The 18,193-nt window shown below is 34.1% G+C and overlaps 1 protein-coding gene across 5 annotated transcripts in view; it reads right to left on the bottom strand.

Moving 5' to 3' along the window:
• Window positions 1-18,193, bottom strand: part of Epm2a (EPM2A glucan phosphatase, laforin) — an 83,195-nt gene that overhangs the window by 33,053 nt on the left and 31,949 nt on the right. For all 5 annotated transcript variants that reach the window (XM_027938525.2, XM_027938526.3, XM_071612944.1 and 2 more), the window contains exon 2: window positions 14,637-14,811. In XM_027938525.2, coding sequence (XP_027794326.2) covers window positions 14,637-14,811 — 175 coding nt within the window. The remainder of the gene's footprint in view (window positions 1-14,636; window positions 14,812-18,193) is intronic.

The raw sequence follows: 18,193 nt of genomic DNA, 5'->3' as shown, positions 1-18,193 counted from the left end.
ACACCTGGAAACATCACTGCCTTTGAGTTTCCAACAATATGTAGTAGATTCTGACAGCCCAGAGACTCAAAAGGGAAGAGGGCATTGTGCCTGATGGTGGCCAAACTACAATTCTGTAGCAATTCAGTTGTCATCTCCTCCACTCCACCCTGTGACACCACACATGACCTACTGATGAATTTCAAAAGCTTTGAATAAGTTCCAGGGTGGCAAAGAATAATAAAACATTAAACTTCACAAAGTTCACCACTCTATCTACACCCGTAAGCATTTTTTATATACAAATAGCATGCTAAAAGCAGTAAACAGATATGAAGCTAAATTCAGATGTATATCCTTCCCTGTAGCAGTAGATACTCTTCTTTTAAGGGAAAATTAAGATGTATCACTGAACTTTAAAATCAAGTAAGCAATGTGTAGGTACCGAGGCTGGGAATTTAACAGTTAATGAAACGGGAAAGGTCTCTACCCCCACTCCCAGAAAAGGACTCACAGAGATGATGGCATTAGAGATGGAGCCGGTCAATATCAGAACAGAGCAACATGGTGACATGATAGCAACAGGTAAGAATAGGAGACAAGGTTCTAAGGTCAAAGGATCTATATGCAGCTGGATAGGTTGGTTCCCCAATCCAATGTGTCTATTTATGCTATTAAAGTCATAATGCCATGCACAGTATTTGAGGTTTAAAAAAATCTCTGAACTACATGACTCTTTTAAAGTTGTTTGATAGTCTGGCAGCATGGAATTTGCCCAGCCTTATAAATAAAAATAGGCAGAACTCAATATTTCACTGCTCAAGGTAAAACATTCTCTTTATTCTTATTTATGTTTATCAACTTATTTTTAGGAAAAGCTAGATTTTTTTTCCTTTTTGCCTACTAATAAAATAAGAAAGGATTTGTGGTAGAGAATTTCAATAATAAGTTTATAATCAACAAAAAAATTGAAGATAAATCACAATAAACAAGAGAATGTACCCATGGAGGTATATACCTCTCCCCCCCCCCTCTCCCTCTCTCTCTCTCTTTGGATTTTGAGAATTTAATCCTTCTGATTTCTTCTCTTTCCAGAAAGGACTTGTAAAGTTTTTTACAGATGCCCTCCTTCCTACGAAATGGACAGGATTTATTCTCACCATTAGGGTGTACTTAGCTTTTCTTGGGGGCTCTAGCCTTTTTTTCATTTATACTCTTCTCTATTCCTGTTCTTTAATTTGCTCCTTTTTCTTCTATACTCTCTCTCTCTTAAAAATTTGATCCATGTTAACGGATCTGACTTTTACTCTAAGCAGCATTTTTGTAACAACCTGTTTGGTCAATTGGGATCTGAGGCTATCACAGGCCAGATTTTTACTAGAATTTTAGGAGCAGAGTGCAGCCTTTAAAGATTTTCAAGTTCACCCTAAGGACCAATTCTTTCTCTAATCAGAAGACTGTCATTTAGCTCTTAAAACAGTAGAAGATTTACAATCTCTGTCCCCAGAGTCTGCCAGACTCAGGCATCCAGCACTCAGGTGATACATCTCTTTGGACTGCCCTTCAACTTTGTCCTAAACTAAGAAGACTGAATTCCCATCAGCTTAGTACATCATAATACGTGTTCACTTCCTACATGTCTGGAATAAAACTTCTTTATTTTCTCTGAGTTACACTAGGTATGTTTATGTGCACTCCATATTTACCATTTTGATTTTTTAAAACCTATTTACATTAGCCAGAAAGCAGCCAGACAAATATCTTTAAATAAGTTGAAGAAATTAGTTAAGTCAATGAGATAAAATACATGATGCCCAAGCTGGAGAGCAAATATGGTCTGCATCTATCCAAGCATGCAGTCATATTTTACCCTCTCTTTATTTTGCATTTTAATTATAGATATGTTCCATTAAATGACTGACCTGTTCTGTACTCTATAACATTTTTAAAATTTATGGGCTTCTTATTTTTAATGAGGAGCTGTAGTTTAGATTCACCATTTACAACACAATAGCTGACTTTTGCTCCTAAACTCATTATTTTTCCTTCTCATTACTATTACTACAACTTTGAGATGATTTCAGCCTGAAAGTTATTATTGCTTTTTATTTCTAAAAGCAAAAATCCTAGCAGATGTCGTTCCTATTCTTTTCATTTAAAATACTACCAAAAAGCCTTTATTTCAGTTTTATTTTGTAATGGCATAATGTACTGAATTCTAGATGAACATTAAGTTGTTTTCATTAAAATTGAATTCATAATTAAGCAATTTTTAGAAACCTAGTTTGCATGCACATGCCTTATTAGGCTATTCCACAAACTTAAATATGTATAAAAGGCTATTTTGCCTTTTATAAGTTAAAGTAGTAAAAAGCCACAATAGTTTTCTGATTTCATAATTCAAAAGTGGCTTTGATTTTAACTGAATTAGTTAACTGTTATTTTAAATTATTATTTTAATTGTGGTAGTTTACAGAGTGCAGTGTGTTAATTCAAAACGTGTATATAATTAATTATAGAATGTAGTTAACATTTCCATCTCCTTAGCTTTTTAATAACATATAACAGCTGTTCCTATTTTGGGGGGTTCAGTGTGATATTCCATCACATGTACAAAACACGAACTGAGCATGTCAGTGTGATTTGACATTTCCATGTCCTTCCCATTGCTTTTTGTTTGGAGCCCCTAAGCTGCTCTCTTGAGGTTATTCATAAAATATATTCTAATTCAATACGAACCATAGCCCTCCATTCTTCTGCAGAACACAAAAACTTACTATAAGAACTTCTACCCATTTGTCCCCATTATCTAACCTCCCACTATTCCTCCTCCCCACCCTTCCCAGCCTCTAATAGTCACTATTACACAATCTGATCATCTTTTTCTTAAAACACCCACATATGAAGGAGAACATGTGGAATTTGTCTTTCTGCATCCAACTTATTTCATTTAACATGATGTCCTCTGCTTCTCTACATTTTGCTGCATCTGACAGGACTTCATTACTTTTATAGCTAAATAAACTCCTTTATGAGAAAACACACTCCCTGTGGGGCTCAGACTCCCAGCCTTGGCCTCACCTGCACATGCATTGCTGAGTGCCACATGATCATGCCACTGGAATATGCAATGTCACTTATTGATCTTGCCAATGGATTAGGTGCCTTCATATAAAGGCCTGTATTTGACCTCTATTTTCCTGTAATGTTCAGAATTATTTGTTTCTGAGCTTCCTTTTCCCTATATAAATTCCAGAAAGATTTTTCAAATCATAAAGTTGGATATCTTTGAAAATTAAATACCATAAGAGACCTTTTTACTAACTTGAACACTTCCAATGGAGATGTGATAGAATATCAGCCACTTGACTTACAAACCTAAAAAGATTAATACAAGTAATTTCTTAGGAACTATTACTATGTCTTGGGTCAAAAAAGTCTACTACAAAATTTTTAAGGCTATGTTGATCCAAAGATCATAATGCCCATCAATTAGGTTTCTGTATGGTACCTGAGATTATTATCCAACCAGCCTTCCAACACTCAGCAAGACAGGCTTTTCACTGCACAGAGGATGGGGTTGGCAGGGGAGGGTTCAAGTAAACCTCCACACAAATCATGCTCTGGTGTCATGCAAGGTAACACTCCTATACTATTCAACAATCAGTGAGATTTTATGTTTTTTAATAATAACGAAATTCTAAAACACAATTTTCAGATAGTGTTATTCTTTACCTGGAAACCTTTTTCTGTACTTCAGTAGAATAATTATGGAAAAGATCTTATTAGGATGAAAAAATAAGAAGGTGAGATAAATAAAACTTTTATTAACTTCCTATTTCATGAAATTTTTCAGTACCATGATCTTCTATTCCTTAAATAAAGTTGTTTCTGGCAATTAAATCTTCACTAAATTTTTAAAAGCCAAGTCATATTTTAAATGTAGTGAGATTTAAACAAGAATGCAAGAACTTGATTAATTCAAGACCACTTTTTTTAAAAAAGTTGGAAAATCACAGAGGTTTTTTTTTTTTTTTTTTTTAAGTTACGTTTACAGGTAACTTAACTGCATTAAGATTTCCATAGTAATGCTTATTTTATTTTCTTCTACCACAGGACTGTTAGTTTCTGAAAGCAACTAGGTCTTGCTTAATTCTGAATCCCTCCTATCTAGTTCCTGGCAGAAAACAGGCAGTAGGCACTCCAAACATATTTGATGAATGAACGAAGGAATGGAATAAAACCAGGTCAGTCACCTCATTACCATATTAAGAAGAGAAAGTACAAAATGTTTCACATGTTTTAGATAAGTACTTCAATGCTATATTGAATCCAGTTAACAAAGTATTAAGAAGACAATGAGAAAAAAAGGGGGGGGGGGCGGGAAGAGTCATACAATAGAGAAAAAGGGACAGGAAGAAATGGAGGGAGTTATCAGAGATTGGGAGACAGGGCACAGACACAGAGGGAGAAGGAAAGATGGGGTGGGAGCCAGAGAGAGAGTAGACTAGAAGTACAGAAAATGGCAAAGAAATAGAAAAATAAGGTTGGTATCAAGTATGCACAAATTAGATGGATAGGAGTGCATTGCTAGGTAGAGTTGTTATATGAGCCACCCAACAATCTACGGTTCACAGGCTGTTTAAACTTCTCATTATTCACTGTTTTGAGATTATTTCTTTCTCCTACCCTTTTTTTTTCCAAGTCATAGCAGCAATGACCAGCAGGGACCAAAAACATTCCTCAGGTATCACTCATCCAGGGGAGAGAGAGATCCTGTCCTGCAGCTCCTTCCTGACTGTGTCTACTTGCCCAAAGGGGAGGGAGTCCTTTCACAAACTGAAGAATGCCTTTGTGATATAAATAAATACCATACTACTGCCTCATTATGTAAGTTGAAAATTTTGAACAATACTTAACACAATATTGGGCACATGATATATAATAAAAATATCACTTCCAAGTTTTCTTTTTTTCAGTAGGGAATACTGTTAAACAATCTCATGAAATTTTGAAAGGACATTTTGAAATGTGATGCTGTAATGTTCACATCTATTTCTATAATCAATTAACTACACAACACTTGATTTTATGACACCATTTGTATCCTCCCTTTTCCTCCTCCATGATTTAATTTAAAATATTTGATTTGATTATCTTGAATTATAAGACAGCTCTGGAAACCTCATCAACTATAAACAGCGATTATTCTGGTCGAAGACCACTGATGGATGAATGTGATCACTGACCTCTATCAGAATGGTTCTTTCACATTCGCTGCATCCTGGGCTTTATTTTCTTTGGAAACATACGAAGTAATAAAAACTCATTGCTATGGTTATAAACAATGAGACACACAAAAGGTCATACTTTCAAACTTCTGCTTACATCAGAAACCACAGATTATTCAGAGGGAACTTTTAAGGAACAAAGCATACTTCAGAAGGAAATGGGTTTTTAAAAATTGTTCATTCTACTTTCACAAAAGAGTTGACTAAAAAGCAGCCACATCCAGACAAGAAGTCTGTTCCTTCCTTCTGCAGCATGTTGTTTCTTTCTTCTGTCCTTGGTCCTTTTTACTTCCTAAAAATCAACTGTAAATATACAAGTCACTTTATAGGTAAAAATGTGCTTTGCTTAGTCCAAAATTGATTTCTGATCATTTGTATAAACCTATTTTTTGCAACAAATCATCATGTTTTCAATCAATTTATCATTTATGAGCTGTTTAATTTTCTTTCCTGATTTTAGCATGAGGTTTCTCTTCATTCCTAAAATTAGACCAAAGAATAGTCTAAAAATTGTTAAAGAAAAACAAGCCATTCAATATTTTTTTGAATACAGTACGGAAACATTACTGAGGACCATTGTAAAAGGTATAGGGATCACAGCAATGAGACCTTGCAGTGGGGTACAGAGATTGGGCTCAACTCCAAACACAGCATGGGCAAAAGGGGATTTATAGCCAAGAAGCAGAAAAAGGGTGAGTGGAAGGAAAATTGACTAAAAAGGGAATTTCAGGGGTCAGGGGATTCTGGCTAACTGACCTAACAGGATTCTTGCTAAAGACAGGCCAGGGTGATCAGACATTACCCAGAGGTGAAGAAGGACAAGGAACCTGATCATATATGGTGATCAATTAACTAGGATAAGAGGTTTTTGCTAAATTGATTTAGGGTTCTTTGTTACAACTGGATTTTATAAGGATACTCACAGATAGGCCTAATCCTTAGTGAGGTCACCATTTAAATAAACTCTCCTATTAGAGCAAATACATCTCTGAACTTTGAACTACATGAGCTTTAAAATTGACTAGTGAAAGTAACCAGAATTTTTATGTCAGTTATTTATAGTCAGATTTGTATTTTGAACAGAAGTTGATGGTTAAATGCTCTAGAAGAAAATGGAGGTAAAGAGTTAAGAGGCAAGAGGAATCTGGAAAGCGTAGCTCTGCCGCTTCTCAGCTTTTCTGACCTCAGAGCAAATCCTCTGCACTCTTGGTCTCTACTTTGCCCATCCGTATATGGAGGGGATGCTGAGCAATGTTCTCTGTCTCTCAGAGGCAGAACTACTCAAAGGTTCTAACACACTGTTATGACTTTACTTAGGGCCCTGATATAATTCTTGTATTAAAATCTAATCTACTCCCTGCTTTCAAGACTCTGGATCCTAGGGTCCTTCCTCAGCATCCTGTAACACATATCATGTTACCAGGGGTAGAAAAAAACTATTTCATGATGGAATGGAGAGCCTGTGCAAGTTGTGTGTGTGTGTGTGTGTGTGTGTGTGTTTTGATACACTTGATACTTTTTCAGGGTGATGTTCACACATGCTAATCAATTAAACTAACATGTCATCACTATTGATTCACTTATCAAGAACAAGAAGTCTATGTGACATTCAAAAATAAAAATAAAAAGGATTTAGGAAAAGAAGGATGTAAAAGGCATTTTAAAACTTATCAAAACACAAAAATAAAGATCTTCCATTAAAAAAAAAACAGGTTGTGAATAGAAAAGTAATAAGGCCTTTATGATACAGAAATAGCCAACTTCAAAACTGATTCTCACATCTAGGAAGTATCATACGCATTTTGAGTAATTTATAAAATTGATCCTTCCACCCTAAGTTTGATGATCCTTGTACTCTGTTCAAAGAGGAGACTGTAATCTAAGAAACTATTAATTTTAAGACAATTTAAATAGCTATAATCAATAACTAGCAATGTTTCCTAACTATACCAACCCTCAGAAAATAAGATAAAAGCATCCTCTGATGTGTTCATGGACTCTTAACACAAAAAAGACAGACAGGGCTTCCTGAAGTGGATCTTCCGTAATTGTTGGCATAATATATTTAATTCTAGCTACAAAAAAACATAGGATACAAAATCCCAACCTTTCATAATTCCATTTTAGCATGTTACTTAGACTTCGTAATGATCTGACTACGGTGACATAGAAAACTCTAGATAAAGGCTATGTGAGTTTACCATACCAAAAAAACAAAGAAACAAACAACAACAACAACAAAAAAAAAAACCCTGTCCACCTTCTGTATTCATTTCATGTGAGAAAATAACTTTTTTGGTTGTCATGGCAACTATAATATAATATTGTAATAAATACTGGAATTGGGACAATCTTATAAAAATTGAAATTCATGATCAATACATTTCCATTCCATTAGTCACACTATCTAGACCTCTCATTCAAACCTAAAACTCTCTTCTCACTCTCCTTGAGACCTTGCTTCCTACTTCACAGAGGCAATCACAAAATGAACTTCCATGTGCTCTCACTACCACAGGGACCTAGTGCATCCCCACCTGACTTCTCCTCCACCCTCCCATGCCCAGGGGAGAATCTGCTTGTTCTCCTGGATTCGGTTCACTGTTGATAAATTTTGCACATATAGTTCTCCACTTTCTCCTCTTAATCATTGTTTTTTCCCATTCTATGTCCACAATAGCACTCTTTTTATAAATGACTTTTCCCTAGCTTACATACCCTCATTTCTCTGCTTTGTTCTCTTTTGTAGTAAAATTCCATATTTTATAGTGATCTTTTTACCTACATAATGACTTATGAATCTAATTGCCTTAATTTAGTGATAAAATAGTCCTTCTTCTTGCTATCAAGCCTATAGGCACACCTGAGGTCTGACAATCAGACTCTCCCATCTCCCTCTTATTCACCAGTGATCAAGACATTTCAATCACAATTTAAATAACAATGCTGCTGAAAATGCATGAGGCAGCACAGAATCCAGCTGCTTCCTTTATAATTGTACTGGTTCCATAACAGCACTATTAGCAAAACCAATGTCTTCTTATGCTTTAGCAAAGAGGTCCTAAGAAACAAGAATGAGACTATGTTTACATTAGGCCATGTTGTCATTTGAATACTAATATCTATCACTAACATTTTTCCTTGGATTTATTGTTGAAAATAAATCATCCCTAATAATTATATGCATAATATATTTACTTAAAATATTTAAAAGTTTTATGTAAAATATATTTTTAAAGAATAAGAAGAAAATCTACCAACTAAATTGACCTTATAAAATATGGACAGCATTCTTTAGATAGGGAAAAGAAACTCTCACACACCAGTTAATATTCAATAAAAAATAAATGTGGCCTCATCAGAGAAACTCAACAAGAAAGAGGAGCCTGTCGTTTACCTCCCCTGCTAGCATGGACAATTACAATCTTTTAAGGTTTAAAAGAATTTCAAATCATTCCGTCAGATGCAAATATCAATCAAAACTACATTTCTCCCTTGTATATGTATGACTACACTACTGGTGTGACACTGCACAGAGAAATAAGTTGTGCTCCTTTTGTGTACAATCTGTCAAAATGCATTCTACTGTCATGTATAACTAATTAGAACAAGTTTAAAATTTTTTTTAAATGTAAAAACTTTCTTTCTCCTTTGATCAATAATATCCTAATTTTGAACTATAGAATTAGGAAAATATAAAATTATATTATATAAAATTAGTAAATAGGTTCTGTTTCGAATTTTGTGGCTATTTTCTATGTAGCCCCAAAAGGAATTCTTGTCAAAGTTTGATTATAAATGTAATGTAAAAATCATAAATAGAATGTTAAAAAAGTCATTATATAAGAAGCTTATACAATCTTATTAAAGATTATTGTATACTGACTTAAAAATATATGTATTTCTAAATATAATATCCCATAGAATTGGACTGACAATAAAACTGAAGGAAATCAGCACATAGAAGCAGCACTAGCATTTGGTCCCTGGATCTGAAACCAGAGAAGCTGACACAGAGTGTAGTCATTTTTAGGTCAATATAACATGTTGGCAAATGTCACATAAGCCTAAGCTTTCGAAATTAGCATTAACCTTTAATCGTTTCCAGAACTGCCTTCAGTAGTCATCTAGCTCAACCAGCTCACTTCGCAAATTAGGGACTAAATTTCCAGCACTATTAACAGGTTTGTCCCAAGGTTACCCAGGAGGAAATAAGAGAACTGGGGCTAGAACCCAAGTTCCTTATTCTGTCTCCAAAGCAATTAATTTCATTCACTTCAGAAGATGTGCCAGATAAAACAGTATTTTAAAATGTGCAAAACTACTGTTCTGCAGAGTTCAAGGTGATTTGGAATTTCAAAAATCACTGTACATCTTTTCATTATCAGCTAAAGGGGCTATGAAATATAAGCAAGCTTTTACAATTCATTTTCTAAATTGTAACATTTTTGAAGAATCTAAAATGCAATGTTCATTAAGTCTAATTTATGTCTCTTGAAGTTGTTCAATAGGTAATAAACCTTTTCAAGAAATAGAAATTGCAGTCCTTTACCACTAATGTCTCATTAAACTTAGTTATCTGTGTCTTTAATGCAAATTCATTTTTTAGTATGACAAAAGTTCTGTTGATGAGAGAAGTCTAGTTTGGTACTATGCATAGCCTGAATACGGAAGTGTACATTGATTGTCAAAATCCCTGAATCTGAACATTGAGGGGTAGTGAAATGTTCTCTTGTAAATGACACATTTTCTGGCAGCCCTGGTGTGCTTGGAATATTCCAATGGTACACCTGTTGTCCAGGCCAAGTACTGAAAATACCTCTGTTTACTCTCAAAAGTATCTTATTTGACAAAATTGCTTGATCACCCTAATGATGCTCTTTCACACCTCTGTACATTCACACTTGATAGTTTGACCTTGATTTCTCATTCCCAAATGTTCTCCCGAAAAAAAAAAAAAAATCATTCACATTTGCAATCAAGTTCGACTTCCTCATAAAGATTTCCTTGTACTAATGACTTCTGTCTTTCATTACACTGCATATAAAATTCCATTACAGCCACTATTTCATTGTATTACAGTGTATATGCCTGTCTTCCATGAGGGCATGGGTCCCTTGTGAGCAGGGATTAGTGTCTCTCTATCTTTGTCCAGCACTCAACACAGGCCACAGAGAATCATGCACACAATTCCCACTGAATGAATGAATTTATCATATACTCTATTATACAAAATTTAAGTGTTAGATATTTATATTCTTGAAAGTCTTGGCATGTTGAAGGATGATTCAATTCTGGTATGATTTATATCATAAAAGATATAACCATAAAAGAATTCTAGGCATAATTCCCTGCCTAAATGTATACAAAAAAAGTGTTAGTTTGCATTTATAAATTCTTAGGTGAGCTTTAGTAACTATTATTACATATGCTCAAACATGTGTGTATCAGTAGCTAAGAAAAATTCACACAGATGAAAATGGCAGGGAGCTAGCAATTAGGTGTTTTCAATTTAATAGTAAAATGCACGAATGTCTTCTCAGTTCTTGTCTTTTAAACTGAATGAACAGTTTTATCTTGTTCAGTTTCAACTGAGGGTGAACTGTGGAGGGAATATTTAAGGGGAGCTAGAATAAAATGACTGATGGGGGCGCTGGGGTTGTGGCTCAGCAGTAGAGCGCTTGCCTAGCATGTGCAGGATGCTGGGTTCATTCCTCAGCACCACATAAAAAATAAAATAAAGGTACTGTGTCTAACTACAACTAAAAACAAAATATTTTTTAAATGACTGATGGTACAAACAAATATTCCTTTTCCATTTTAAACTTCTGTCTTTGTTGGACTAATTACAGTGCCCTCAAGCATTTGTGTATATAAGAATTACGATATGTTGAAAATTAAGATTCCCAAGACTTGGCGGGACCCAAAATTCTATCCTTAAAAATCAATCATTCCACCCAATTGATTTCTATATATGTGATTTCAAGATTGAACTGCGAAACACACTGAAATGTAATGGGACTCCTTAAAGTAAACACATGGCACAGGTCCACTATAAAGAATCGTTATTTAATTACCAAGTTCCTGGTTGTTTCCACTACAGAGCTAAATAGAGGAACAAAGAATATTTGTGAGATCTAAAACTGTTAAGTTTGATATCTTGTCCGTTCATATGTACATAGGCATGTGTGTATAAGATGTATTACATATACATTAAACTCCAGATATAAATACTTATATACCAATCCCTCCATGTCTGTGAATGAACCATTCCAGGACCTCCATTAGATATCAAAATGTGCAGATGCTCAAGTCTCTTATGTACAGTATTTGCACATAACATCTTCTGCAATCCTCTAGATTACTTACTCTATTAAAACAGGTGTTATATTATTGAGGAGAAAATGGCAAAAAAAAAAAAAAAAAGCCTGTAAATATTCAGTACTAACCCAACTTTTTCTAAACATTTTTGATGCACAGTTGTTTGAATCCATAGATGTGGATACTATATATATGGAGGATTGACAGCATACATATTATATATTACACATACTTTGTTACAAATTGTGAATACATTTTACACGTTATTATATAAAACAGGTTGAATTATCTGAGAAGTCAGTAGGATAGAGACTTAAATGTAAAACCAAGTTGCTTTAAAGAAAGTAAAGGAACACAAACTTTCTTTCATAGTTGAACTAGTATGAACTATGATTCTTTCTAACCTCACACATAGCTTTCATACTATCCATGGAAGCTGAAAATAAATCTCCTTTAATAAAAAGTTGAAATATCTATTCAAAGGGGCACACTCTACAATGGATCCTCTTTGTCCTTTCATTCAGGGTGGAAGGAGGAGTGCCCAGGCAGACTGTCTGGAGCTGGGTGTTATGGAAGACAAGATCTGCTCGTACACCACCGCTTGCAGGCACTACTCTCAGAGGCAGAGAAACCAACAATAGTAGAGAAATTCACAGCAGCCACCTGTAATAATCCACTTATCTTTTCATACAATAAATATGAACAACTAAGAATTACCAGCTATTTATAAACTAACAATACAAAAGAAAAAGCTCAAAATAAAGAAAAACTGATTCAGGAGGAAACAAGATTGCTCCAGTGAGAGAAGAGATCTTTAGCCAGTGGCACATTCCTGTCATCTGGGCCTCTTGGGAAGCTGAGGCAGGAGGATGGCAAGTTCAAACCCAGCCTCAGCCACTTAGCAAGGCCCTACGCAACTTAGTGAGACCCTGTCTCAAAATTAAAGAGAGAGAGAGAGAGAGAGAGAGAGAGACAGAGAGAGAGGAGATCTCTAATTCTTGTAAGTATTCTAAGAAAGATGCATGAATATATCCATTCATAAACAGGAACATACCAGCATTCCAAAATGGAATGACACTAAGTAAGAGTCCATGAAAATTAAGAAATAATTACCAAAATGAAGAAAAATATTCTGTATTTTCCAGTTGGGGAAAAAATGAAGAAAGCCCCCAAAATGTAAAGTAATAAAATAATATTCTTCAATATAAAAGTTGAAGAATAAAAAATAAATCCAACAGGTCCAATACCAATCTAAGAAACATCAGTAATAACAAAGAACAAAGATAATGAAAGGACAAAAAATAATCATATAGCAGAAGTTTCTAGAGTCTAAGACATGACTCTCCCAGATAAAAGGATTCAGTAAATGCATTCAGGAAAAATGAAAAACATCCTGTACACACATGCTCATTAATGTCAGCGTGTCTTAACAGGTGCTCCTCATTCTTCTCTTGGACCCTCTGCTTCTGCTTGACTCCTACACTGTGTGGACCCAGAGCTCAGTACTTTCACTGCTTCTCTTTAACTCTTCTATATTTCCCTCTTTTGATCTCATGTAGACTTTTAATATTATCTATATAGTGAAAACTTTGTGTTTTTTATCTCCATTTCCAACTTCTCCCTCAAATTCCTGATATCAAACTGATTTTCTTTCTGTCATCTAACAGACTAAAATATATGACTAAAATAGAATTTTCATACCAGTGTCTATTCCAAATCTCTACCATAAAGTCTTCCACATCTCAATAGGCAGCAACACCATTAATTCTGTTCCTTACCCCATAAAATCACAGTCACCTTTAACTCCTCTCTTCCTCATACTATGCAAGGTTAGCAAAAAACATGAATTTGTAGAAAAGTTGTGTTCAAGAAGAATAGGAACTCCTTAACACTGTGATGAAGTTGCATTTTCTCTCTCTACCTCTTATGCTCTGTATTGATTATATCTCTCATTCAAAGCAAAACATTTTTTAAAAATGAGAATTCATTTCCTTGCTGATGGTATAGACATTGCATATTCTATTATAAATAAACTTACATAATGTTTTAAATTTTGGATATTGTTTTATGTTTCAAATCATCAAAGTATAAAAGACATCTCTATTTGCTAAATTAAATGTATAGTCTATTAATTTTAAAAACATAAAAGTAAAGAAAGCAGGAGTTAGCTGAAAGTAGAGATAAAAACAATCTAGGATGAAAAAAAATCTCTGCAATTAAAAAGTAGAAAATCACAAGGCACAGTCAAAAATTGATGGGTCACAAAATAGAAATTTTATGAAGGTATGTAACAATGGAATTACTTTATTATGTCAATAGAAATTAGAATGAGAAGGGAGGGTAAAGCATAAAAGACAGAAACTTCTCACATGTAATAAAGGGAAATCAATCACTATTTTAAATTAATATATCAAAATAAAGTATATGCATCTTATTTAAGACGCCAGAACAATCATAAAGAGGTTAAAAATAATCACTTCTGATGAGTAGGGAGAGAGGAAAGTGCAATGAGCCTTACTTTTCATTTAGCATCCTCTTTAGTGTTTGAATTTTTACTACGGTATATATTGCCATTATAGTAATTAAATGAACAATACATAAATATTAATAAATAATAAAGCAAATAATCACATTCAATCTAGTTTTTATGTCTTGCTTACCACAAACACTCACTTGAATACACTTTTATGAGACAGCAATTTGTATTTCACTGTTAGTCAATGGCATAAAGGATACAAGTACTGATCTGGGCTATTTTAGTGTCGTTTTCCTTTTTCTCCTCACTATCTCAAGGCAGAAATTGGCTAACTACTGTCCTGTCCAAATATGATACCAGCATATATATCTAGTAAAATAATAGTATAAAAACTCGTTTACATCTAGAATAAAAAGAGCTCACACACTGATTCACTGTAACTCCTGAAGGCACCGCAGGCCTATAGACCCCTCCAAAGACACTGCGGTTTCAGGACAGCAAATGTTCCCATAGTCCTGGTGCCACCTCTTGTCCTACTTTCATGCTTACAAACATGGCAGTATTTTTACCTTGAATAATGCATAGCTTGGTGGCCTGCAATATTAAAATAGAAGTCTGTGGTGTGCTTCATCTCATTGGTGTGTCCAGTGGCCTCAATCCAGTGTCCTATGGGGAGACAATAAATGCCATCCACCAAATTGTTTTCATTGTAAGTACAGCAACGGTCATGGTGAGGTCCATTGCCTAGAATAAGAACAAATGACAAATGGAGCAATTAAATCAGTGTTTTGCTTAAACAACCTCCAATGGCTGATGCAAGATTAATAGAAAGGTGAAAATAAACACAAAGCTGCAAATAGAGTGGACTAAAAGAGCAACTGGAATTTGTAAGGAGTTACTTATGAAAATCACAGGACTTTAAGCTTCTTTTGAGTACATGAGTTTAAACAAATAATACATATTAACTCTTTCAGAACTTCATGGTACCTTTCAGTGCCCTAAGAGTCCAACTGTCAATTATTTTGCAGCCTAGTAACCTGCTGAAAAGGGTTTTTAAAGCCATTTATGCTCCCATGTTATATAATTTTGTCTTCATGGTAAACAAATTTATGACTAAAATCATAATAAAGTTCAAATAATAAATGGATAAATATAAATAAATACATTTAAAACAATTTTTTAAATGAGCACATCCAATCTAATTTGCAGGTAAAATAGGGGTTGATAAGGTAACTAAGTCTCACAGAAATTAACAAGCTTACCCAAAGTCATGGAACTACCAGTAGAAGAGTGAGTAGCAACCTGATTCCCCTAATACTCCCTGTGAAGGCAATTCATACCTTCATGTATTCTCTACCCATATCATACACACAGATGCACCATCTTCCTTCTAAGGCCATGAACCATAAGAGATAGAGACAGAAGAACATGACTCTGACAACCTCATTTGCCTGCTTCACAATGCTGTCCCATGTCAACTACACTAGATGCTGTTGTCTGAAGGTTTGAATTCCTCCCAAATCCATGTTGAAATCAGAACCTGTAAGGTGAAAATATTAGGATCTGGGGCCTTTAGGAGAAGATTAGGTCATGAGGACAGAGTCCTCATGAATTGTTAGTGCCCTTATAAAGAGGCCCAGAAAGATTCCTCACTCCTTCTACCATATGAGAACACGGGAAGTATGTACCATCTGTGAACCCAACAGTGATTCCTCAACAGACACTGAAACTGTTGGTGCCTTGATCTTAGACTTTCCACATCCAGAATTATGAGAAATAAATTTCTGTTGTTTTGAAGCCCTTTATTTGTGGTATTTTGTTATATAGCATCCCAAATGATCTAGATAGCCTTAATTACTACGAAAATTCCAAAATTTATACATTGTTTATTAAATCTTATGTGACCATCCCATTTCCAATCATTCCTTTCTTCATTACTGCCATAGATTATAATAAGAACTTATAAACAGAATAAATGTCTGAGTGGTTTACAGGAAAAAAGTCACATTTTCTATGAATATAAGAATTTAATTGATTTACTACTTTGTTCCATCTTACAAAATACTTAACCTCAACTTTCTGGAACACAAAATCTAAGTAAAATCCTTTAAGTGACTGGGCAATTCTCTGAAATATAACTCTTTTTCATCAGCTAGAAGTCATAACATGACTCCCTTAATAAATAATTACTGATCTTCCTAGATCTGAATCCTCTTTTTTCTCTTAATAGCTACAAGGCACTACAACACTTCTCCATTAACCCTGATATTTAATAGATGATAGTCAAACCACACTAGTAACCCCACTTGTACAAGTATATCCAAAAAAATTAGTAGCAAGAGTAAAAATACACAGGGAGATACATGTTTATACCAATACTATTTTAAAAGCAAATACTTTATGTAAATACTTTTCACTCTTCCATACATTTAGTAAGAGATACTATGCTAGGTCATGGTAAGGATTTAAGTATGTACAGTAAGAGCTATTTTAAAATTCTGAAAATTTTATCAAGCATGTGTGTGACCAGATTTTTATTTTGAAAAGAACTTTCTGGTTACAGAATAAAAAACTGGCTCAAGAACAATGAGACAGAAGTAAAGAGAGAATTTAGGAAACTACTACATTAGTCGTAGGAGGGGATAATGAAAGCTTGTTAGTAGAAATAGAAAGAATTAGGTAGATTCACACAGGAAAGGCCATAGGACTTGATGAATAATGAGACATGGGAAAGTGGAGAAGAAAAGGAATCAATAACAAGTCCTGAACTTGTAATGAATATAAATCAATAGACAGTAGGTAGTACCATATGCTGAGACACAAATTCTGGAAGAAACTGGTTTTAGAATGTTGAGTTGTGACATGTCCAAGAGGAGATGTTAAATAGAGATGGAATTACTAGCTTGACACTCAGACCATATCTGAGCTAAAAAATAAAGTTATAAGCCATCTGAGTATAAATGGGAATTGAGTTAAGGATATAAATGAGTCATAAAGGAAATATATATATTGACTGAAAAGAACACAAAACAAGGTCCAAAAGAATTTCTACATTTAAGAGTTGGACAGATAAGGATAACCTTACAAAAGTTGAAGTTGGAGAGGAAAAGTAGGAGTAAATGAAAGGTAGAGCATGACTGAAAATGTAAACATTGACTAAAAACCAGATTGTTGCATATCTGGCATTAACAATGGTTACATCTGGAAATAGAACTGGACAGAGGGGGACTATTTTACTCAAAACTATTCTAAATTGATTGGATTTGTGAAAAAGAGTTGGTAATTAAAAGAATATTTTAATATTTAATATTTTATTATTTTAATGAAAGAATATCTATGTTCCCTTCTGATCAATAAAATAAACTAAGGACAATTTAAATGATATCTCTTAAATAAATATAATTATTAAGGAGTTCATGGGTTGGGAACATAGCTCAGTTAGTAGAGTGCTTGCCTCACATGCACAAGGCCATGGGTTCAATCCCCAGCACCACAAAAAAAAAAAAAAGGAACTCAAATATACATAAATTAAAATGTTCAAGAGAAATATTTTGTGTATCATTGTTTTCCAAAGACTTCTTGATTGCTAGAACTAGTTTTTGAGTTGAATTGGTGTGAACATACTCTGTATACAAAGATATGAAAAATTGATTGTACTCTATATGTGTAATAAGAATTGTAATGCATCCACTGTCGTGTATTTAAAAAAATAAGATCAATAAAACTAAAAAAAAAGAATTAGTTTTTGAATACTAACTTTTACACATACATATTTTACGCAATGTTCAACAGATGTCTTTCATATATAGTAACCTAGAATATAGAAACTATTTTGTAAAGTGTCTTTTAGAGGATGAATCATTGTCTTCTTTTTCCCAAGTCTAAAGAAATATCAAAAATAAATAATAAAATATATCTTGTTTAGGGGATTTCTGTACTCATCACTATAGAGTAAATATAATTTTCTCTATTCCTTCCAGAACAGCTAAAAACAGTAGACAGTAAATAAAAAATAAGACAACTTTGAAAAACAAAGAGAAGTCAAATCACCTAGGGACATTGTAACCTAAGGAACAAGATAATAGTAAGTTCACTAAAGTGTTTTCTGTTGCCTTATGTACCCAGA

This window comes from Marmota flaviventris, chromosome 6, assembly GCF_047511675.1.
Source record: "Marmota flaviventris isolate mMarFla1 chromosome 6, mMarFla1.hap1, whole genome shotgun sequence".
Classification (NCBI taxonomy): Eukaryota; Metazoa; Chordata; class Mammalia; order Rodentia; family Sciuridae; genus Marmota; species Marmota flaviventris.
This window is presented reverse-complemented; position numbering and strand designations above follow the sequence as displayed.